Source organism: Papaver somniferum, unplaced genomic scaffold (genome assembly GCF_003573695.1).
Source record: "Papaver somniferum cultivar HN1 unplaced genomic scaffold, ASM357369v1 unplaced-scaffold_79, whole genome shotgun sequence".
Taxonomy (NCBI): Eukaryota; Viridiplantae; Streptophyta; class Magnoliopsida; order Ranunculales; family Papaveraceae; genus Papaver; species Papaver somniferum.
This window is the reverse complement of record NW_020650859.1, coordinates 2,260,746-2,284,070: the sequence shown is the minus strand read 5'-3', so window position 1 is coordinate 2,284,070 and position 23,325 is coordinate 2,260,746. Positions and strand designations below refer to the sequence as shown.

Genomic DNA, 23,325 nt, shown 5'->3' with positions numbered 1-23,325 from the left:
ATAGAAAGGAAAGAAAAACAGCTTGCTAACAGAAATACCCCTAGTATTGACTGTCTTTTGACAGCACAATCAATCACAGGCAATCATAGCACTGCTTTCTTCTCAATGCTCAAGCAAAACAGGGCATATGGCATCCTATCCTAGCAATTTACCATTTGACAGTGCACCAAGGCTTCATCAAAGCCTCAGCTTGTTGCTAATTATCTCATACTACACATGTTAACAGTATCAACATTCATCACATATGCTAATTGAAACATAAGATACACACAACAATCAACTGTTAACTGCATAAGAAGACTGAAATTGGAATTACATAATATTTTGGTTTAAATTCTCTCCTGGCTAGTCCAGAGATCATCCCCACTCCTCTCTCACACAAAACATTACAAATATATACTCCCCCTCTCAGAATTAGGGTTCCAACCCCTTTTCCCCAAAAAATAGAAAATTAGGTAAAATTGATTTACCTAATGTGTTGAGATACTCACTTCATCTCGTCGACCCACTCTCCAATTACTTCTTCTCGTTCATCTCATGCTCCAATTGTTGCTTTAACATCACTTATATCCCCAATTTCTCACCTAGGGTTTCAGTGAGAAGAGAGATGAGAAATTGGAGAAATTAGTGGTTGATAAAGAGATAGCACGTGATGGTGATGATGGGCTTAGGTCGGGGAAGAGGTGATGGTGGAGCAGAAGGTGATGGGTGAAGAGATGGAGGTGTAGCTGGTGGAGGTGATGGAGTTGCAGAGATTTGGGGAGAAGAGAAATCGATGGATAATGAGATTAGGGTATGTTTGTTTGGGGTGTAGGTGTTCGGTTGCTAGGGTGTGAAGCAGGTTCAGCGGAGTTTGATGATCTGTGACAAGGAGCGATGGATGGGAAGATGGTAGGTGGATCCAACGGCGATACGGAGGTAAGCGTGGAGCGACCGTCGGATGAAGGGATGTAGCAAAACGGACGACCCAAGATGGAGTTAGGTGTTGTAGTGTTAAGCGGAAGTATCGAGGTTTGATGCGCAGGCAAAGAACCGACCGTAGGATGCAGATGCGATCCAATCTGACGATCGGGAATTGAGGCGGGTATGGATATAGAAAATGGGTTTGGGTAAGGGTTTTGGGCCTTGGGTATGCCAAGCCCATATCTTCTTTAAGAACAATTCTTCCTTCTTGAGCCCATTCCTAGCTTTTTGGACGTGCGCTCCATTCTTTGCGGCTTCCTTGTGTAATTCCTCCCGGCTTTTCACTACTTTTCTGCTCTTTTCCGCTCTGCTATTCATCCAAATTTTATTTATTACCTAAAAATGCAAAATTAAGTAAGAAAAATATTTATTCTTGAAAACAATGAAAATACAGAATATGGGATAAAATGTAGAATTACTGCACAAAAGATGAGTTAAATGCCAACAAAAAGGGATAAATATATACATTTATTTGGCACTCATCAGTTAACCAAGCTTCAACGTGATTATTGGTGGGGAAAAAAATGCTTAAATGAAAATGGACAAAAAGGAGTGTGCTTAAAAACTTGGAATGCCATCTATAAAACTCTTGAAGAAGGGGGTTTAGGTATAAAAAATGTTAGGAAATTTAACCTTGCTGTGTTAGCAAAGATGGGCTGGAACTTAAAACAAAACCCTAATTCTCTGTGTGTAACTATTTTGAAAGAAAAATACTATCCCAATTGTGACATTCTTCATATAGATAGTAAACCTAAAAGTAGAGATAGCTGGATCTGGAAAGGTTTTCTAAACGGTATAAACCAAATTAAAAAATGTTGCTACTGGGAGATAGGAAATGGTAAGAATATCGACATCTGGGATAATCTTTGGATCCCAGACACTAAAATTCCTATGCAAAGACCTGATACAAATTATGAGGGTCTAAGAAAAGTAAGTGATCTAATTACTGATCAAAAAAATTGGGATCTAGAGAAATTGAGAAAATGTTTTGATGCACACACAATAACAAAGATTCAGAAAATAAAAATTCCAGTGGAGGATAAAATGGACACTACCAGATGGACTCTAAATGATAAAGGTACGTTTTCTGTCAAGTCGCTTTACAGTCATATAAACTCAGGGGGACAGTTGAAAAAAAATGGAGTATGATATGGAGAATGGAGACTTCTCCTGCCATTAAAACCTTCATCTGGAAGGTAGCCCATTCCATACTCCCAAATAGTATGCGAGTGGCGGCAATTATACCTGATATAGATACTAAGTGTAAGCTATGTAATGAGCATGAAGAAAATATGACACATTTGTTCTTACAATGTAACTACGTCTCTCAGGTATGGATGCATTTTAATTTTGATATGGATTTTATACGGAATGGTACTGTTTCTTTCCATGAATGGTTAACTGATTGCTTCGCAAATCCCCAAAGGGGAGAATATGATATTGATTGGTATGTCTTATGCAGTACTGTAATTTGGTTCATATGGAAAGTGCGATGCAAGGTTGTTTTCAAACATGAAAAGCAGAATAGTGTAGTGACATCAAATAACATAATTAAGTTTATATATAGTTATAATGATACAACCAAACCAGGGCATAGTATAATGGATGATTTGTTTTACAGACCAAAAAATGATGAGTCGCTTGTACAACTGATAAACCCATTTTTGTGTCTAAGTTGTCCTCAATTTTCTGTATTATTGGTACTTGATTTTGTACTTATTACGGTGTTTTTTGTGTGTGTAGGTATTTTTGGAAAATAAATATTTTTGGAAAAATCAGCTCGAAAAGTTGTCTAAAGCACCCGGAGGAATTGTTATTGGCACCCACAGTTTGGATAAGGGGCATCCCTCAAGGCACCTACTATTCGCATCCCAGAACATGATAGGGGCAGTCCACCTTCTTCTTCCTCTTTTGAATTTCATTTTTGGCGGGAAAACTTTGCAGAATCACGGGAAGATTTTGACTCGAGATTTGAAGGTGTTTTAGAGACACTCAATGGCTGAAACTTTTTGAGATGATTTGATAGTGCATAACAGAGTTATTACAGGCAATTTGATCGCTGAATTTTGGATGGATATTGTTTCCCAACAAAACAGGAGAGGCTAGTTTTCTCGGGTTTTCTGGGAAAGTTTGGGCTGAGATTTACGTGGAGATTTTCATGGGAAAGGCTTCGTTTGGGCCTGTGATGATGAAACATGTCTGGTAAGTCCTTTGGTTTCGAGAAAATATCAAACTTTACGTGGATTTAACAAAACAGAGAGGAATATTGTCCCGTGAGATATTCTCGTGATTTTGTGCTATTTTCGGTTGATTTGGGTGTGGCTAGTGTGTTTGATAGCATCAGAGATGAGTAAGAAGCATGCTGGGAGTGTGCTGGCAGAAAATCAACGCGTGAAAAGGAAAGAAAGTAAAGTTATTATTGCCGAGAAAAATTATCTTTATTGTCGATGTAGTTTTTTGAGTCTAGCGATTTAGAAACAATAGTCTTAGACAAAGAAAGTGAACTCGTAGATATTAGTGAGGATGAACCTGACTTAGAAAAATCAATTGACCATTTCCAAGAATCTGATGACCTAGAAATTAGGGAAGTTGTGACTAGTCTTTCTAGAGACACTGAAAACTCTAAGTTTGGGGGTGATTACCATTCTCCATGTGTTTTAACTCTTAGAAAGGTCCCTCACTCGGGACTTGATATATGTGCCTCAACAATTGTGCCAGACTACCGTCATACTAGCTCTCCCGGAGCTAATAATGTACAGGAAGAAGTTCAGTTGTTAGAAACCCATCCTCTAGTTGATGTGGTTTACCCAGGCTATGATACCCAGATTGATTTTGTTTTCCCACCAAAAACTTTTATTCCATTTGTGGGAACGTTTGAATTTGAAATATGTCAGTTATTTAGTTCTGAGACTAAACCTAATTACTTTAGGAGATTAGGGTCGACATATTTGTTTAAGGAACACCACCACTCTCATTGTGGTCAGATGTGTTAGTCAAATCTGATTGACTTAGAGGATCCTCAGTTATTCAGGTTATTATTATGTGATTCTAAGTTTTTATTTGAGTTTTTACAGACTCTAAAACCTGTACACTAGACTCTAGGTTATTCTAAGTTCTAGAACCTCTAGAACTTATGAGGAAATGCAACCCATGGAAATATTTTATCTAGACCCTGTTCTAGAACCTGAACCTGAACCACAGCTAGATGTAGTTGTCTTAAACAGGAAACTAGACAAGGTTGTGCTTTATTTGTTAATTTTCTTGGCATGTTGCAGATTCCTTTTACTTGTGATATCTCTATTTGGTTTTGGTGATCCGCAGTTATTCCGGCTATTATTTTATGATTCTATAAGGTGACTGATCCTTTCTTGGTCTGGCTGAAGACGTTAAACTTAGCACTTCTTGGGAGGTAACCCAATCTCATGCAATACGGTAATATCTTTCGTTAACTCTTTTGCTTCAAATGGTAACAGTTTCTCCTTGTTCATATGATTTTAATTTTATCTTTAGAACATTGAGGACAATGTTAGATTTAAGTTTGTGGGTGTGGGAGAAACTTTTTAGTTGCAATAAATAAACTCCAAAGCCTAGAAATTTATGTTTATTAAGGATGCCACTAACCAATCTAAGTGGATGGAAGCATCTTGGTTATAGGAGTTGAGGAACCAATCTGAATAGATGGAAACATCAAAAGAGTCTATTCATAAAACCACAGAGCTCAGGTGTTATAATTAAAAAAAAAAACATGGTAGTTTCGCCGTATCTCGTTGAATCCTTTTCACCTTTTGTTCTATTTTCTTATAAGTGATTGGGTGAAATAGAGTGATTGAGATACAAAAAAAAAAAAAATTGAGGCTAGACCATCAGACCAACCGGAATAAATTCAATAAAGTCGACCATTGGAGCCCTTGTATATGCCAGTTGTGTTGACCTAGAGTTAGGATGGCATGGTTGGCATGCCTTTGGCGCGGAGATGTGGCTGACATGGCATTCCATTGGCGCGGTGGTGAGGATGGCATGGTTGGCATGCCTTTGGCGCGGATATGTGGCTGGCATGGCATGCCAGTGGCACGATGGTGCGGCTGGCATGGCATGCCATTAACACGATGGTGCGGCTGGCATGTTTGCATGCCTTTGGCGCGGAGATGTGGCTTGCATGGCATGCCATTGGCACGGTGGTGCGGCTAGCATGGTTGGCATGCCTTTGGCGCGTAGTTGTGGCTGGCATGGCATTCCATTGGAACGGTGGTGCGACTGGCATGGTTGGCATGCCTTTAGCGCGGAGATGTGGCTGGCATGGCATGCCATTGGCACGGTGGTGCGGATGGCATGGTTGACATTCCTTTGGCGCGGAGATATGGCTATTAGGGTTTAGCGTGTTGAAACTCTAATTTAAAATATCTGTCACGCGTGATTGGCACGTTTGGCTAACATGCGCGGCTGGCATGTGTAGAGGTGATACCAGTCAGTACCAAGGGATTTGCCGTGGAGCATGGCATTTACATAAAAAAAAGGTACCCCGGTAATTTTACGCAGACATGTTGAATGGTTTAATAAATGTTCTAGTGGCGAAATTATTACTCAAGTGTGACGCCACTGTTTGACTAAGGTTTCACGATTTTAACTCTAAACTAAAAACCACCATCAACACCCATGTCCCATAAAATTTCCATGAACTCCAAAAAATCGTTCTAATAATACGGAGACCAAAAAGAATTTAACAATATATGAAACCTATTATTGGGGCTACGGAAACTTTAAGGGCTAATAAGAAAACAGAAAATAAAATGGGATCAGATGTAATAAACTCAACAACCCTTATCCTACAATTTTTATGATAAAATTCCTTCTGTTAATTTGTGTTAATGAACTTAATTATCTAAACCAATTAAGTATAACTAGTTAGATTTAATTAGTGAATATGATTTGACTTTGGAATTGGTGAAGCTCGTATGCATTTTTTTAATTTTTCTGTTTTAGGGAAGTGTGCAGGGCTAAGCTGAGTTTTCAATTTCATAGAAATAACCTTTTTTTTTCATAAAAGAGGATAACCTCAGCCAATACATTGATAAAACCGATTTAGAAAATCGGAAACCTTACATGATATTTTCAAGATTACAAAATAATCATTCAAGTTGTAGTATATCCACCAATTCTTGCCTATCAATCCTATCCCTTCAGACCTAAAAATAGTTTCACAGGACCTTCTTCTCTCTCGCAAAGGAGAGGAACAAACAACTAGGGAATCTATCAAAGCACAACGCAATGACTGGATCAAATCCAACCCAATGTTCATCAGAACATGTAAACAACATGAACTGGAGTTTTTAAATTTTTGATTACCTAATGCAATCAGGGTAATAATGACCCAACTAATAGTAACAATTTCTATACAATAACCAAAGTGTCTTGAGTAACAGTAGTAACCATTGTGTCTTGAGTAGCAGTGGCAGTATGAATCCGTCTTAAAGAGTCTAAATCGAAACGAATTGTGCTGTGTCGGCAATGAAGATGTTGTAACAATTATAGTGATTGAAAAACTTGAAGAAAATATTGAATAATGAATTGAGACCGTATTGGTTTCCCTGACTTGAATTGATGCCATGCTTATTGCTTCCAAGAGAGGTTTATCAGAATCATTTCCATACGGAATACAAAGATAACGCCTGAAAATCCGTCGAAACTGCTTTTCCTGCTGAAAATATTCATCACCAAACTTGGAGCTATTGATCTCAGAGTAACTCAAGCATAATAAACCCATTACACATACTGCTTAAACAAAATATAATCTAATTAAACACAGATCAAAGATAATCCCTAAGAGAAGAATTAGAGGATATCTAGAGCTGTAAAACATATCCAATGTAAACATAGATGCCAGAGTTGTTGCTGAAGATGTGGTTTGTTTGTAAATCCGAGTTTCAGATGGTTATATGGTCTGGTCTCTTTTCTCCATCATAACCCAAATCATAGAAACACTAACAACCCAAATCTCAACCAAACAAAACCAAAAAAAAATCAACAGCAAAATCTAAAAGAGAAGTGCTAACATATATTAAATCATCCCATATAGAAGAATTAATGGCGAGATATTTATTATCTAACACAAGTACATGGCTGCTCAGAGAGATTTATTAAGAGAGATTTCCTAGACATAACCACAAAATAGAAAGTGATAAGTTTCTAGCCTATTGATTTTTAGGGCTAGAAAAAATTGAAATCTTTGCGGTAATTGGATTTTCCAAATTTGATGTTTCGTCACAAAAATTCTAGTCACTTGTGGTTATTCATAAATAAAATCCTTTAGTATTGGATACATCTTAAAAAGAAACTTTTTGACTTAATTAAGTTGAAAAGTTAGAAGTTAAGAATGAAATTTAAGAATAACTTTTTCAAGAAAAAGAGTAACCTTCCTATGGAGAGGGTGTTTGGATAACTACTTCTGCTTCTAGTCGTCAAACATGTGAAACCTATGGACTTCCGTCAAATCAGGCCCAATCCAAACAAACTCTTTCGGGCTACATTTCTATTTGAGCATGATCTTACCAAGGCCCAACAATAGGATGAGAAATCCCTAAAATTTTCAGCAGTGAAGAGGGGTAGGGTAAGGTTTTTCAGAGAAAGATATTCTTGATTCTCTTTGTGCTGTCTATGGCAACAACAGTTCCTATCTCCTCCTCCTTCTCCTACAATACTCCTCTTGGGTCCCAAAATTTCAGAATCTTCCTATTTGGTTCCATTAAATTCTTCTTCCTTTAACCTCACTTTTACAGGTTCTTCTGCCAAAACAACATACCTATCTCAAGTAAGTAGACAAATTACTCATAACCCTAGTCTTGAAATCTGACTTTTTTCCCCTCTGTTTTTGGTATATTTTTGTAGTTACCTGTCTGATTATGTAAAATATTATTGGATTGATTGATGTGAAAAATATTGTTGTTGCCATGATTTTTTTTGTGGTTTTTCAAATTCTTGCAATTGAGTTTTGATTCCACGCGTAGGGAACAAATTTTTGTACTATCTAATTTGGCCTTTGAATGTTGAGAAAGGGTTTCAGTGATTATGGATTATTTTATTAATGTGAAATTTCTTGCAGTGAACTTGGTTTTAAGACCACTGAATTGAGTTTTAGATACTAATCAGTACACACAGGATTAAAAGGAACCAAATTTAGTGCTATCAAGTTGCCTCTGAGAAAGGGTTTTGATGTTAGAGATTAGTGATTATGGATTTATTTGATTGATTCATGTGAAATGTTGTTGCCATGAAACTTATTATTGTCATACCATTTGTAAGTATACTATTCTATTTTTGCCATTGAATGTTGAGAAAAGGAATGTCGATTTTTGAGGTTACTATAGTTGCTGTAAATGGGCTAGGTTTGTTATCTTATCATCATAACGCACGAGGGATACTTACTTTCCAATCCAGTTAGCTAGTCCACAAGTAACTCAAAGACTATGGATAGAAGAAGGCTCGCCACATTATTGTTTAGATTCTTTTTATTGCTACATAGCGTTTTAAAGGAGGGATTAAGAAGACATAAAATCCTTCCAGACATTAGTGATTACTGCAAGAAATCAGTTTTAGGCTGCCATTGTGGCTTAAGGAAATTATGATTAAAGTTCTTATAGTCTTTAATACATTGTCTAGGTACGTAAATTAGAAATACCTGATGTGGTGCACCTTTCTCCTTTTTAAGTCGTTTCAACAGTCTTTTTCTCATGTTCGAAACCCTATCGTTGTTAGCTTTTGTATCCTTGCCCACAGTATGGCTTCTATATCACCAATTTAGGATCCAAAGGTCGGTTGTTTGGGTTATTTGCGTGTTTTATAAACACATGGACTGAATTGAGTTTTGGCTACTGATTAGTACACACAGGAACAAATAAACAACCAAATTTAGTTTGCCCATCTATTGTTGAGAAAAGGTTTTCAATGTTAGAGATCCATTACACTTGTTATTGTCATACCATTTTTAGCGACCCGATACTGCTGGGTTTTATAGCACTGAATGGAGTTTTAGTTAGTAATTGATACATACTAGAACTTATATGTACTGAATTTACTATCTTTGTCTAATTTAGTAAATAATCATGTTCTAATTTATATTATCTAATTTTACTATCGATGTATCCATTTTCTCAAATTTACTATCTCAAAAATTGACAATCCTTTTTTCATACTAGAACAATTCTTTATATATTAACTTAATTCACGATTGAATGTTGAAAAAAGGATTGTCTGTTTCTGAGGTCAAAATAATTATTCTAAATGGGCTAAGGTTTGTTAATCTTATCATCATACACGAGGGCTACTTACTCTTAGCTAGTCTACAAGTAACACAAAGAATATAGACAGAAGAAGGCTTGCTAATTTATTGTTTGGACACTTCCAGAATCCTTCCACACATTAAGGATTACGGGAAGAAATCAGTTTGAGGCTGTCATTGTGGCTTAGGCAAATTACGATTTGAGTTCCTAAAATCTTTAATTGATTGTCTAGGATAACTTAAATTTGAAGAAGTAAATCTGAAGTGTGCATCTTTCTCCTTTTTAAGTTGTTTCAACAGTTTTCTTGTTCTCACATTCCGATCCGAAGGTCTGTTGCTAATACCATGAGATATTACTGGACCAATATCCTTGACAGGGTCTGTGTCCACATGCCAGAAGCATTTCTCACATTTATATGTCCAAATAAACCATATCACACATTTATATGTCCAAATAAACCATATCACAGTAGCAAAAATTTCTTTCCAATATGATATGTGATCTAAGCTAGTACGAGACTTAGCTGACATGCAAGCTATTAAAGGTAGCCATAGCATGCTAATTTCTGACATTTAGCAGGGTATTTCGAACTCCAGAAGTAATGGGTGGTAACGAAATTGATTTGTCTGGGGATGGAGGTGTTATTAAGACCATTATAAGGCAAGCCAAACCTGATGCAACTGGTCCAACTGAGAGCTTTCCACTTGTTGATGGTAATTTTGTTTCGATGTTGTGCTGTTTCTTTTTGGTTGCCCTTACTTGTCGATTATAGATGACTAAGGTGGAATCATAAAAGATGTATGATTTTATGGTGTTGTGCAGTCCATTATGAAGGCACTCTTGCTGAAACGGGTGAAGTTTTCGACACTACCCATGAAGACAATACTATTTTTTCGTTTGAGGTTGGAAAGGGAGCTGTGATCAAGGCCTGGGATTTAGCCTTAAAAACCATGAAGGTGCTTTTCTTTTGATCTTTGTTAGATTTTGCGTTGTTGAAGCGATAAATCGTCCATTGCTCTTAGTGTTTCTACTCTTATAGACTGGTGAAGTTGCGAAAATAGTTTGTAAGCCGGAATACGCCTATGGAAGTGCCGGTTCTCCCCCAGAAATCCCTCCAGAGTAAGTAATGTTGTTTTTTTTTCGTCTTCCTGGTACTCATAAGTTAAGACCGACCTCTTGGCCAAACAAGGTATAAATTTATACAATATTACAATCTATACCTCGTTGAGATCTGAGTACTGTTAAAAATGTCCAAGTGCTTGGAAAAAATGTCTTCAAACATCGTTATTGCTCGCAATGCAGCCTATGCTAATCATACTGATGCTAAAAGTGGGAGTATGTGTATTATACAGGTCAACTCTTGTTTTCGAGGTAGAGTTGGTGGCATGCAGACCAAGGAAAGGCTCTAATGTCGCTAGTGTATCGGATGAAAGGGCGCGTTTAGAGTAAGTAGTACATCAATTTCAGTACTTTATTGAGCAGTTTTCTTTTGGTTCAAACTGTCGCTTTAAAACTTTATTTCACTAGAGTGTTTATTGAAGACTTCCTGTTCATTTCATATCAGTGAACTGAAGAGGCAGAGAGAGATGGCTGCTGCGACCAAGGAAGAAGAGAAGAAGAAAAGAGAAGAAGCCAAAGCTGCTGCAGCCGCTCGTGTGCAAGCCAAAATGGACGCTAAGAAAGGTCCTGGAAAGGGAAAAGGAAAAGGAAAATAAGACTTCAACCTGGCTAATCGGGACATCTGCACTAGTCTCTTTGTATCTGAAGAAAGTTACCTATGTATTAGTCCATAATTTTGCTGCAACGACTATGGTTTGGTTTCAAATCTATGACAATGTAATTCTTACTTGAGCACGACTATATGAGCTTGCATAGGGAATGTGCTGAAATTCTTGATGAATGTTCCATTTCTGGTGCTTAACAAATGTTTTTTATGACTCGTCTGACTCATTTAATCTGACTTGTCTGACTCGTCTGAATCTGACTCAGCGTAGCTGAATCTGACTTGTGAGATCCGCCTCAAAAGTTATGAAACAATGGGGCTATAAAAACTAAAAAGCTTTTGAATCCAGTCAGATGCCTGACCTACGAGTCAGGCACAAAATTATACCACTTCTGAGTCAGATGTATGCGCTGAGACATGTCTCCACAGACCACACAGATCCCGAGTCAGACCCAATAACTTCCGATTTAGTACCAATACAGAGCAAATTATGAAAGAAAAAATAGCATTCATCATGGAAGGGGGAGTATTCTCCAAGTATCATCCTCCTCCTTGGTTCCTACTAAAACCAAGCAAAAATGTGAAAACTTAAACATGAACTTCATCTCCAGGAGAGTATCATGCTTCAGTTATCACCATCATCCTCTGTTCCTAATAAAACTTGTCAGACACTTTAATGGTTCAGAAAGAGGAAGAAGAACAGCAACTCCTCCATTTGAGCGTTTCATAAGGGACCAATGCAAGTCTGGGGAGATTAAAAATCTTGATATTGCAAAGTGTTATTTTGATCAAATGGTTTCAGTGAAGCCTTTGCCATCTGTTTATACATTCAATCATCTGTTAACTTCAGTTTCAAAGAACAAATATCATTCAGCTGTTGTTATGATGTGCAAAATGATGAGTATGGTCGGAATTCAGCCGGATTTGTTTACATTAAGCATTCTGATTAACTGTTTTTGTAAATCAGGTGATGTTGATTGTGGGTTCTGTGTGTTTGGTGAAATGATTAAGAGGGGTTATGAGCCTGATACTGTAGTTTATACCACTCTGATTAAGGGATTGTGTATGCAGGGACTGATAAGGCATGCGGTTGAGGTGTTTGAGAAAATGACTGAGAGGGGTGTTCGGCCGAATGCTGTTTCTTATGGGACTCTTATATGTGGGCTTTGTAGGATTGGGGAAGTTGGTCTTGCTCTAGAATTGCATATGAATATGGTGAAATGGAAATGCCGGCCTAATTTGATTACTTACAATTCATTGATTCATGGGTTTTGTAATGTCGGCCGGGTAAGTGAAGCAATGAGACTCTTTAATGAGATGTTGAGTCGAGGAATTTCAGCTGATGTTGTCACTTATACATGTTTAATTCATGCTTTATGTCAGTATGGTTTGTGGATGGAAGCGAGAGAATATTTTGATCAGATGGTGGGTAAAGGGATATCACCGGACATGGTAGCATTCACAGTACTGATAGATTCTTACTGTAAAGCAGGGATAGTGAGAGGTGAATGTTGGGTCTTTGAGCTTATGAGTAAGTTAGGCATGGAGCCTAGTGTAGTAACTTATAATTCGATGATTAATGGGTACTGCATGAATCGCAGATTGGATGAAGCTATTCAAGTCTTCCACGAAATGCAAGAAAAGGGTTTGGAACCCAACGGATATACTTACAGCACGCTAATAGCTGGACTCAGCCGGATTGGAAAGATTAGAACTGCAGTAGACTTTTTCAACAATATTAAATCCTGCGGACAGCCGTTGAGCCTAACCACATGTAATGCATTGTTGGACGGGCTCTTCAAGAATCATGAATTTGACAAAGCAATCGAACTTTTGTATTTTGTGGAGGATAATGGTTTAGAAGCTGATCTGTATACATACAATATAGCCATTGATGGCTTGTTCAAAGCTGGGGAACTTGTAAGCGCAAGGAAATTATTTTGTGAACTCCGTAATAAAAGATTTATGCCGGATGTTAGAACATATGCCATAATGATCGATGGCCTATGCAAGAAAGGGATGCCATTTGAGGCTGAGAGAATCTTCATTGAAATGGAAAAGAATGGCTGCTTACCTGATGCTATCACATATTGCATCATCATTCAAGGTTTCATTGAGGAAGAAGAGATTGATAAAGCAAAGCAATTTTATCATGAAATGCTTGAAAGAGGATTTGTTCCCAGCAATAATGTAATTTCGTTGTTTAAGACCAAACTGTCGGTGGATCAACTAGAGAATTTCAGTTGTTTCGCCAAACCAATTCTTGCCTTGTCAGAAACTAGCAGCAGCAGTGCAAGTAGTAATCTGGAGGAAGAAAGGTTTTTTGAGCAACAGGACATAAAGGCATATGCCTAGAAGGTTTGTTCCGTATACCATGGTAGAACTTACTTATGACCCTGTTGGTTTGTCTGGAGATGGAGGTATGGAGACACAAGGCACTAAAGTGGGGTCGAGCTGATAACTTTCCACTCATCCATGGTAATTTTCATTTTGATGTTATGTTTTTTGTTTTGTTTTTACTCTTACTTTATGAATGACTATGAAGAAGCATGACTTGATTTGTTGATTTCTGAAACGGGTGAAGTTTTTGTCACTAGTCATGAAGATTATTCTCGTTTGAGGTTGGAAATGGAGCGGTGACCAAAGCGCAAGATTTAGCTTTGACAACTATGAAGGTGCTTTTCTTTGGGACTTTGTTATGCTTTAGCAAAAACTTGTCCATTCATCACACACTTTTCTTTCTTTTAGATTGATGAAGTTGTAAAAGCCATTTGTAAGCCGACTTATGCCTATGGAAGTGCTGGTTCTCCACCATCCCCAAAGTATACTATTTTGCTTCCTGGTATGTTTAAGTTTTGACATATCTCCTATCTTGGGCATCGACAAAACATAGTCCATTTATTCCTTGGTCGAGATTAGGGTACTGAGAAAATGTTTAGTTCTTGCAGAAAAGGCCTGCTAGAATGGGTGTCCGAAGCATCCTCATTTTTCAATGCTTTTCATATTGATGCTAAAATGTCCGCGTGATTTATACAGTGCAACACTGATCCCAAGGTTGAGTTTGTAAGTTGCAGGTCAGAGAAAGGCTCTGATATCGATAGTGTTTTAGATGGAAGGACATGTCTAGTTTAAGTTGTAGCTCCTTTTATTTTATCAGCTAGTCCTTTGTTTTGTTCCAAACGTCAATTACAAATACTTTCTTTAGATAATTTATTGTATTCAGTATCAAATCAGTGAACTGAAGAGGCAGAGGAGGACGGGCGCTGCGAGTAAAGAAGAAGATAAGAGATAAATAGAGGAAGCCAAAGCTGCTGCCACCAGGTAAAAATTGCAGTGAAGCAATTGTAAGAAATTGATAATTCCACTAAAATTTGCTGCTCGGGCCTTGACACTTCTGTACCCATATTCTGTAGTGGCACAAATTTTGTCATAGAATGAGAAGAATCTCCCTTCAACATGCAATTATGAACGGAATTGGTGGAACCTATTCAAGTCTCTTTTGTAGTCCCTAGTGTCTGGTATGTGGATCATTTCCTGACTGTTATTTTTGTCAAATCACCATGCTTATTAAGCTACAGTTACTTGTCATTTTTTAGTTTCAGTCTTACTTTTAAACATCACACCAATTCCGATTGATCAAATTGATCAAGAGGTTGCTACTTGCTATCACCTTTAAAGACAAGGAAACAGAGTTCCTTGAAGATAAGCAAGCTCTCGAGAAACAAGTTTTAGATTTGTCATCAAAACTTATAAAGTCTTGTGGTATTGTAGGTCAAGCAGCCGGTGAAGAACCATGGATGAGTGATCATACAGTTCCTAGTAATTGGGTTCCTTGCAAGGAACTTGATGGGCTAAGATTTTTGAGAAATACTCCTTTGACTGTCACTCAAGCAATGGGCACGCCGGAATTTGCTGAGGATAGTACAACCAACGTTCAAGCCAAGAACCGTTTGTACAGAGGAATATTTCCAATACTGGCTGTGAACACTGCAGAGTTGACTCCCAACAAAGATGATGCAAGATTTGGTCCAAAAGGTTGGGGTTCGCGCAACAGTGAAGGATCTTGTTATGCAGCTCGGAAGGCACGAGTCAGAGATGTCTGTCGATGCACAGAAGACATGGTAATGTCTTCAAATCACTAGAGCAGGAGAAGATAATACAACCAACGTTCAAGCAAACCGTTTTTATCGAGGAATGTTACTTGTAGTGTGAAGAAATTTGTTATGCAGCCCGAAAGGCTGGAGCCGGATATGTCAAGTTGATGCACGCGAGACACCATTTGTGGGTACTGACTACTGAGACGTCGTATTAGTCGTTCTAAATTGTGGAATAAAGGGCTTCAGTGCTTCCATCATAATAACTTTTTGTAGTATTATTTGGATTTCTAATTGCTTTTGTTTTATCAGTACTGTAAGGTCACGTATTGTTTTGTAAATCATCCTCACAAAAAATTAAGAACTATATGATTTTCTGGGTCCAAATTATTACTGTCCCAGTTTATCAGGAGTTACTATTGAAGTAGTTTTCAATCAGGAATCGTCTACATGTAAAAATAAACAAAGTTATATATCACCTTCAGATTTTTGTAAAGAAACATGGTGTGGTGCCAAAAACGCCTAACATGTTGATGGCTTGGAGAATCTGTATTTTACCATACCCAAGGAGAACAAAGCCAAATTCGTTTCGGTGAGTGATTCGAAGAAAAAAAAACAGTTTATTGTACAATATTGCAAGAAATTACAATCTTCTCTGCTCTACTCCGAAAAGAAAATGGCAAAAATGAACACAAGAAAAGGGGAAATCTGTAACAAAGCTCAGTTTTTTGGAGCAGAATGCTAGATGCATAGTAGTACCCTGAGACCGGAAAACTACGTTTCAAAAACACTGCATGAATCATTCTTAAGCCTACTAGTAGATGAGCTTTCTGTTAATATGAACATCAAATGGTCAACTTGTGTGCAGTAATTTGTGTATCATGTATGATGATAGACAAGGGCACTCGCTTCGTTTCATTCTTCCGCGAGATAACCCAGTAGTAATATACACGAATGGACTGGTTGAAATGGACCACACCCACCATATGTCAGAGTCAGTTTCATCTCTTCGAGGTTTAGATTTAGTAGCTTCCAGACCACTTCTCTAAAAGCCGCAGCAAAGCCAAAAAAGGAAGTTTTATCATCTTGCTGATGATGAATCTGTGTTGTCATAGGATGTTCGAAAACGTATACCAGAACCAATATGTCTTGAGGTAGGTAAGACCCACGTGAAAACGTTTGGTCCCAGAACCTAGAATAAACGTTAAACAAGGATGGTTTATTTAAACCTTGTATGATCAAATGCTTTCCAAAAGCAGAAATCACAAAAGAAGGAACAAAAGAGGCTAAAACACAATAAAGAGAATTCATATTGCGCCTTGTGGGGTTTGTGCAAGTGGTGTGACAATGTGTAAGTGAATTCTCAATATATCAAATGAATGAAACTCGCAAGAGTGACAATAAGTAAAATCAAAGAGTCAAATTGCACGAACTAAGATTCTTACTGTTGTTAGATTTTGGTAGGGACCAAGATCATATGGATGCCTATATACGTTTCCAACCTTCTCTGCAAGCCATGTTGCTCTCACTCCTTCGTGGTACTGAGATTGATGTAAATTACTAATGATAATTAGAAGGCGAACTTGCAAACAAGAAAAACATTAAGAAAAAAAGAAGTTTTTGTCACACCTCTATTGTGGTTTTGTTTTGCAGAATAAGGTAGACATGCCAGCCGAGTAGAATACTTAACGCAGTCCCTAATGGAACAACCAACACCCCAGAAATAATCTGCAGAAAACGGACCCTAAGTGATCAATTAAAGTACTCCCTACAAGATAAATAGCAGGTTGCTGTCGTAACTTACAAAATGGATTCTGGAGGAGCCATCTTCTAGTTGACCATCCTTTTCAGCATCATCAAGAACACAACCCACAAACAAAATCTGAAAACAAATAATAGCATCAATTTTAAAACCCAAAACTTCATCCTCTTACTTCAGCTTTATCGCAGTGGCATCAGCCGCTGTAGAACCTTGCAATTGAATCTTATTTTTATTCCGGGGGGAAAAGAAAGCAAATTAGGAATGAAGTTTTAAAGCATACCAGTGAGTGAATGCATGCAATTACAGCATACAGAACAAAGACAAAGAAAATCTTATAGTTTGCATGACCCACACAGTTATTGATCCAGATACAATGGTGGTCCTGCAATGCAAAGATTGTAATTCAGAAATCTAAACAGTCGCGAAGGTCCAAATAGAAGTTAACCAAGGTATACAATTATGGCCATCCTCACCATTCGTAAAACACATCTCTTGCAAACACGACAATGATGTGCGCGGGGAGGTTTATAGCACGAGCACTTCTGACAATATCTCAAATCCCCACCCTGTAACAGGATTCAAGACAACCAAGTAAGATTTTGCACAGGACAACTTAACAACACTCGTGAACCAACAAATACAGACTCCAATTCCAGATCCAACTCAAATTCAGAACATCTCCATACATCTCTCAGTATGATAAGAGAACCGGTTATTTATTACATCAGCAATATATGTTGATACAAATTGTTTATCAACAAACTTGCCTCGTATAGGTGATAGGACATTAGCTAATTAACTACCGAGACCAACTGAGCGTTCAAAATGTATACATCCATCACTAATCCCCATATCAATCAAGCTATTCCTACGAACTACTGTATTAGATAATTGATTCTATACGTGGCTTCACCATGAATAGGAAGAGCTGTGTGAGTCAACCTCTGTAGCGAAGTTCTGATATTGAAATTAGAAAGCTAAACCCTTAGATTCTATAAGAAAACCTAACAATCACGAAACTACAAAAATGTTTATGGTCTAGAAATCGAAGATACTGATTGAAAAATTCCTTGAATTTTCAGATTCTCCCCATTTTGTATGTCTCTAAAATCTAAACGTCTTAAGAATCCCCAGTCAAAAACACTCCCCCGAATCCCCAAAATCCACCATTTACAATCAACCTGAACTCAATCCAGATTCAAAGCCAATATCTCCCAAGAACAAACTCCCTATAAATTCCACAATTATGAATGTTAAGTTATAATCACCTTTATATTTCTCTAAGGGTTTTCTCAAAAACCTAAATTTCCACAATCAGCTGAAAATCTCAAACCCAAATCCAAATTCAACTTCCAACAAAAACCCACGATTCTAATCAATCCCCATCTAACAAAACCAATATTAAAACCCCTAATTTCAAACCAAATCAGCCATTAAACAATCAAAAAAGGTTTTAAAAAAAAAACAGACCTTTCTTTTGATTTCTTGAATAGGAGTTTGAGAATCTTCAACATCAGGCAAGAAATTAGAAGGAACGCCACCAGGATCTTTACAAATAGCGATACAATAAGTAACAATACAGATTATAGTAGTTATGGTGAAAGCAACACCATTAAGAATCCCATGAGAAGTATTAAGACCACCTAACCAATTCTCAATGAAGATGAATATGGTTGTGTAATACATGTAACCAATTACACTTAGAACTAGTATAATTGGTATTGATACTGTTCTTCTCTGCCCCATCTCTCTGAGACAGAGAGAAAGAATGGATTTTTTTCCAGAGAGATATGAAGGTGAGATGAAATTAAAAAAATAGAGGGCATTTTGGGGGTTTTACGTTAAGATCTGTTTGATTTTTATTCAGAGCCACCGTAGGTGGTGGAAATTTCGGTTGGTGTTGGTCAACTAACAACCCCTTCGGGTCTTTTTCGAAGGAGGAGATGTTTGGCGCAAGGGTCTTTTTCGAACTTAACAACCCCTTCGGGTCCTATTATCATTATTTTTGAATATAAAATATTTTTTAGGATAAAATTAAAATACAAAATAATAATATTGTTCAAGTTAAAATAATCAAAACAGACAATCATTCTTACATACTAGGCAAGCGAGCAAGAAGCTGCGCCGCAAGCCCTTTTTGAATTGCAAAACCAATTCTTTTAAAAATAAATTTTCTCGAACCGGGGGTCATGACATTACTGGGCATGACTTTCTGAACTTTTTTGAGGAGTCTAATCGCCTCTGGAGCCAAGAAACCAAAAGTATCAAAAGCAAAGGGAATAAAAGCGTGTCCATTATCGATACATGCTTTCTCATGCTTCGCTACCTTACCTGATGCAGCCCTCAACGCTGCTTGGCCAACTGTAAAAGTACCATGTCCAATGCCTATTCATGGAGAAACCCCAGTGGGTCGACACATGCGTGTTTGCCGTTATCCCATCCAAAAATAAGTACGTCTGCTGGCCTTAGTGTGGATCTCCCCTCCAATGGATTTGTCAAAAAATTGACAGCCGCTTCTTTCTTTGCTGAAATACCCGCTCGCCATAACACATCATATAAGGTATTTCGCACATGATCATGTCTATATTTAAAACCGTGATCTACCTTACAGTGAATTGCATGTTCCTCATATGTGTCTAAGCATCCTGTGAAACAAGCAGGGCAGCGTGAATCAGAAGGGTATAAAAGGATCATTAACATGTACTTAAGGATGAACCGGTACTCCACGGGCGACATCTTCTGTCCAAGGCCCTCAATCGGAATAACGAGAAGGAAGTATTGGGCGTGCGCTGCTCGTAAGCAACCAAAGACAACTTTCTTCCTGTCTGATAACTCGTAATCTCAATCCATGTCTTTAACCATTTTACCAAAAAGAGCACTCGCCAGGTTACTTTGTGCTTTAAGGGGGGGCGGTGTCCTTACTGGCGAAGCTGCTAAAGTCATAATCAGGAAGAGTTGCTTGCAATGCCTCCAAAGCCTTATGAAAATTGTCATCCATGCCTTCCACTCCACCCTCCCTTAATATGTGATCTTTTAAACCCCAGGATTGCACACGCGGTGCCAGAAAAGCATAATAAGACGCCTCTTTAGCAGTGTATAAGCCAAGGCCTACATATCTAATAGGTAGGGTGGATAACCTCCATTGTAGATCCCCAAGGAAAGGACCTCCACAAACCACTATGCCCTCTACCACCTCCCTCGATCCTTTATCAAAAATATCCACTGCTTCTGTAGTGTATTCTGGACAGCAAATGCGAAGCCCAAATAGCATCTTAGAGATGCCTATACACGAACGAATGAGTAACAATTCACTCTGAGGATCTAGGAGCTTGGGTAAAACTTGTATTAAATCTACTTCCTTCTCAGCTCTCTTAATAGAAAGTCCCTTCACAAACCCAGCATCAAGGCTAACCGCATCACCCAATAATTTGACCCCATTACTTGGCCTTGAGATTCCAGCAGGAAACATCTCATCTCTCACCTTTCGTTCATCACAAGAAGGCCAAAAAAATTTTGTTTTCTTAATATTCAATGTAATCTGGTGTGAAATGCAAAGACACACAAAAGCTTGCAAGTATACAAGGTCAAGATTTGTAATAAAAGGGTGAGTAGGGGTTTGTCCACAGGGAGAGGAGCATATAAGAAGTTTTCCTAGGCTAATAAGAGTGGCAATGCACTATGGCAGTGAGCTAAAGGCAAACAAGGTTTCAGGCATACAAACAAGAATGCAAGGTAAAGCAATAGAGAAACAGGCTAAGAACCACAGCAGGGAAAGATAACAGACAAGGAACCAAGGCTTGGAAAGTAAAGCAGCAAAGAAACAGCCAAGAAAAGCAGCAAATAACCAAGGCTTGGCAGCCAAGGGCAGGGTGAGGATTATGCACTGACTTCAGTGCACAAAAGCTACAAGGTGCAAGAAAATAAAAAGCAATAAAATTAACTGAAGAAAATAACTGATCAGGAAGCAAACACACAGGACTGAAATTATAATTGACTGAAAGAGAAGTGGTGGGTAAGCCAAGGCATATGATCCACCTTGTGTCCTAATCAAGTGACATGTTTCTAGGTTATGTTTGTTCCTAAGCATACATCTAGAAATGGAAGAACACCAAATTGCTCACTAGTCTACCCCTAGCATTGGCTGTCTTTTGACAGTACAGCCAATCACAGGCTCTATGAGCATTGGTATCTCTCATTTGCACAATCAAAACACAGCAACAGGAAGTAACTATCCTAGATCATTCACACTTGACAGTGCACAAGGCTTCACTGAGCCTTGGCCTGAAGCTGATTAGCTCATGCTAACCATGAAGTGGCAACATACATACACTAACATAGATAATTCATACATAACTAGCAACATATCAGATAACTCAACACATAAGCAACTTGCAACTGTTAACTGAGAAAAACACTGAAATTTGAAGTTCATAAAATTTTAGCAAATTCTCTACTGGCTAGTCCAGAGAGGTAAATAGTGTCTTTCTAATACTTCCCCCAACACCCATTTATACCCCATACACATAATTTTGGTTTTCCCCAATTTTTCCCAAAGTCAGTAAAATTAGGTTTTGGTGAAAAATTAATTTACCTACTGTTGATGAAATTCTCGCTCCATCTCGTCGACCCATCCTTCTATTTCTCTTCCTGAGTCATCTCCCGCTCCAATTGCTGCTCTAACATCAACTTATATCTTCAATTTCTCACCTAGGGTTTCAGTCGGCAGAGATGAGAAATTGAGGAGATTAGTTGATGTAAAACGTGATAGTGATGATGGGTATAGGTAGAGTGATTTGGGGAGAAAATAGTGGAGTGATTTGGGGTGAGGTGGTGGTGATGGAGACGGACATGGTGGTGGTACAGAGTATGGTGGTTCTGCAGAGGGAGTTGATGGAGGAGATGGTTCGATGGAGAAAGGGAAGGGTGCGTTTGTTTGAGGTGTAGGTGCTCGGTCGCTAGGGTGTGAGGCGAGTGTATCGAGTTTGATGATCTGCGACGCTGAGCCGTGGGATAGGGAGATGAAAGATCAATCGGACGGTGAGATGAAGTGAAGCTTGTAGCGACCGCTGGATTTTTTTATACAACGAAGTTAACGGCTCTAGATGGGGTTAGGTGTTGTAGTGTAAGGCGGAGATATCAGACGTTGATGAACAGCAAGGGAGCGACCGTTGGATTCAACAACCATCTAATCTGAAGGCTTGGAATTTCAGCGCTGTGGTGCTTGGCAGAGACTTCAGATTTTGATGCTCTATGAAGGAGCGACCATCGGATGCTTTTGGGAACTGATCTGACGGCTGAGAACGGAGGCGCTTTTGTGTGTAGAAAATGAGGTTGTGCGCACCATTCTTCGCGGCTTCCTTGCGTGATTTCTCCCGGCTTTTCACTACTTTCTGCTCTTTTCGCTCCGCGACTCATCCGAACTTTATTTATTACCTAAAAATGCAAAATTAATTAATAAAATATTTATTCTTGAAAACAATGAAAATACAGAATATGGGATAAAATGTAGAATTAATGCATAAAAGATGAGTTAAATGCCAACAAAAAGGGATAAATATATACATATTTGGCACTCATCAAATACCCCCAAACCTGAATTTTACTTGTCCTCAAGTAAAACAAAACTAAGGAAATCCTAACTATACCACTGTCGCTGGTCTCTCGAATGCATTTAGCGTATGCACTAAGCCTTTTAAACCACTAAGTGTCCCTAGTGGACGAGTTGAAGTCTCGTGAAGGTTTACCAGAGGTACCTACAAACCTAGGACAAAATATAAGCTCAGATTCCATCAAACGTGACATGTGCAAAACAGTTAAGCTCACAGCAAAATGGAGATGTCAATCTAGCTATCGAAGGCACAATCCTAGCCACACTGATAACAAATAAGACATGTGATAAGAGTGTAAAGTGTATCTACACATGTGTAAAGAAAGATCTGAAGTCATGACTACTAATCACCAAGAGATAGTTTCTCAGGCTAAGAACTGAGGTCGAAATCTAGCTAGCTGTCCGGACTTTACGAGAATTGTGAATGAGTTGGAGGTATTTCACAATTCTCGCGTTGTACATCAATGGCATACACCCTCCTTGCTTAACACAAAAACACAAAAGATGACTATTTACATGACTCTTATTTACATTGACAATTCTCTTTTATTTTTGGAACAAGAGATGATGGAATTGATAAATACTTGATTTTTTTGTATTTTTCTGATATTTTTTTTTTTTTTTTTTTTTTTTTTTTTTTTTTTTTTTTTTTGAATATATACATCGTTTTTTTTTTTTTTTTTTTTTTTTTTTTTTTTTTTTGAACAAGGAAACACTTTTGATACATACAAAAGGAAACAAAAGATTACATGACACTTTGCAAGAGGTAGCCCTTTTTGATGCACCCAGTTAAATTCGATGGTTGTCTTTCTTAATGTAACCTCCACCTTCTATCCCAACCAACCAAAGAACAAGCTAGTCAGTTTCGTTCAGTATTCTAAAGTGATTGGCAATCGTAACTT

General features: G+C 38.1%; 3 protein-coding genes across 7 annotated transcripts; 2 read left to right on the top strand and 1 right to left on the bottom strand.

Annotated features, from left to right (window-relative positions):
* Positions 1–7,555: 7,555 nt before the first annotated feature.
* Positions 7,556–11,169, top strand: LOC113344550 (peptidyl-prolyl cis-trans isomerase FKBP20-1-like). 2 transcript variants are annotated; one of them, XM_026588504.1, is made up of 6 exons: positions 7,556–7,768; positions 9,813–9,949; positions 10,059–10,192; positions 10,276–10,355; positions 10,589–10,681; positions 10,801–11,169. In XM_026588504.1, exons 2-6 carry the CDS (start codon positions 9,838–9,840, stop codon positions 10,949–10,951), a joined length of 570 nt encoding a protein of 189 aa, XP_026444289.1. In that variant the 5' UTR covers positions 7,556–7,768; positions 9,813–9,837; the 3' UTR covers positions 10,952–11,169. The 2 variants fall into 2 exon arrangements, with proteins under 2 accessions (XP_026444289.1, XP_026444288.1); XM_026588503.1 differs by having other exon boundaries at positions 7,557–7,768; positions 9,816–9,949.
* A 317-nt stretch (positions 11,170–11,486) lies between these two features.
* LOC113344720 (pentatricopeptide repeat-containing protein At5g41170, mitochondrial-like) lies at positions 11,487–15,494 on the top strand. Of its 4 annotated transcripts, XM_026588655.1 has the most exons (7): positions 11,487–13,437; positions 13,557–13,634; positions 13,708–13,801; positions 13,899–14,033; positions 14,194–14,280; positions 14,373–14,477; positions 14,731–15,494. In XM_026588655.1, exon 1 carries the CDS (start codon positions 11,554–11,556, stop codon positions 13,312–13,314), a length of 1,761 nt encoding a protein of 586 aa, XP_026444440.1. In that variant the 5' UTR covers positions 11,487–11,553; the 3' UTR covers positions 13,315–13,437; positions 13,557–13,634; positions 13,708–13,801; positions 13,899–14,033; positions 14,194–14,280; positions 14,373–14,477; positions 14,731–15,494. The 4 variants fall into 4 exon arrangements, with proteins under 4 accessions (XP_026444440.1, XP_026444441.1, XP_026444442.1 ...); XM_026588656.1 differs by lacking the exon at positions 13,899–14,033; XM_026588657.1 differs by having other exon boundaries at positions 13,908–14,280.
* Positions 15,495–15,587: 93 nt separating this feature from the next.
* On the bottom strand, positions 15,588–18,620 carry LOC113344721 (probable protein S-acyltransferase 16). Its single transcript, XM_026588658.1, has 7 exons — positions 18,286–18,620; positions 17,289–17,381; positions 17,096–17,197; positions 16,858–16,935; positions 16,683–16,781; positions 16,499–16,594; positions 15,588–16,245 (listed from the first exon to the last, which is right to left on the bottom strand). The coding sequence occupies exons 1-7, from the start codon at positions 18,559–18,561 to the stop codon at positions 16,135–16,137; spliced, it is 855 nt and encodes a 284-aa protein (XP_026444443.1). The 5' UTR covers positions 18,562–18,620; the 3' UTR covers positions 15,588–16,134.
* Positions 18,621–23,325: the final 4,705 nt, after the last annotated feature.

What these genes read in the sequence shown, in the direction of transcription:
- LOC113344550 (XM_026588504.1), top strand. Translation starts at nt 9,838, where the DNA reads ATGGGTGGTAACGAAATTGATTTGTCTGGGGATGGAGGTGTTATTAAG. An exon ending in CCCCCAGAAATCCCTCCAGA is followed by an intron (nt 10,356 to 10,588) that starts GTAAGTAATGTT and finishes TGTATTATACAG; the next exon opens with GTCAACTCTTGTTTTCGAGG. An exon ending in GATGAAAGGGCGCGTTTAGA is followed by an intron (nt 10,682 to 10,800) that starts GTAAGTAGTACA and finishes ATTTCATATCAG; the next exon opens with TGAACTGAAGAGGCAGAGAG.
- LOC113344720 (XM_026588656.1), top strand. Translation starts at nt 11,554, where the DNA reads ATGAACTTCATCTCCAGGAGAGTATCATGCTTCAGTTATCACCATCAT.
- LOC113344721 (XM_026588658.1), bottom strand. Translation starts at nt 18,561, where the DNA reads ATGGGGCAGAGAAGAACAGTATCAATACCAATTATACTAGTTCTAAGT. An exon ending in AGAGATGTGTTTTACGAATG is followed by an intron (nt 17,198 to 17,288) that starts GTGAGGATGGCC and finishes TTTGCATTGCAG; the next exon opens with GACCACCATTGTATCTGGAT. An exon ending in TTGCATGCATTCACTCACTG is followed by an intron (nt 16,936 to 17,095) that starts GTATGCTTTAAA and finishes ATTTGTTTTCAG; the next exon opens with ATTTTGTTTGTGGGTTGTGT.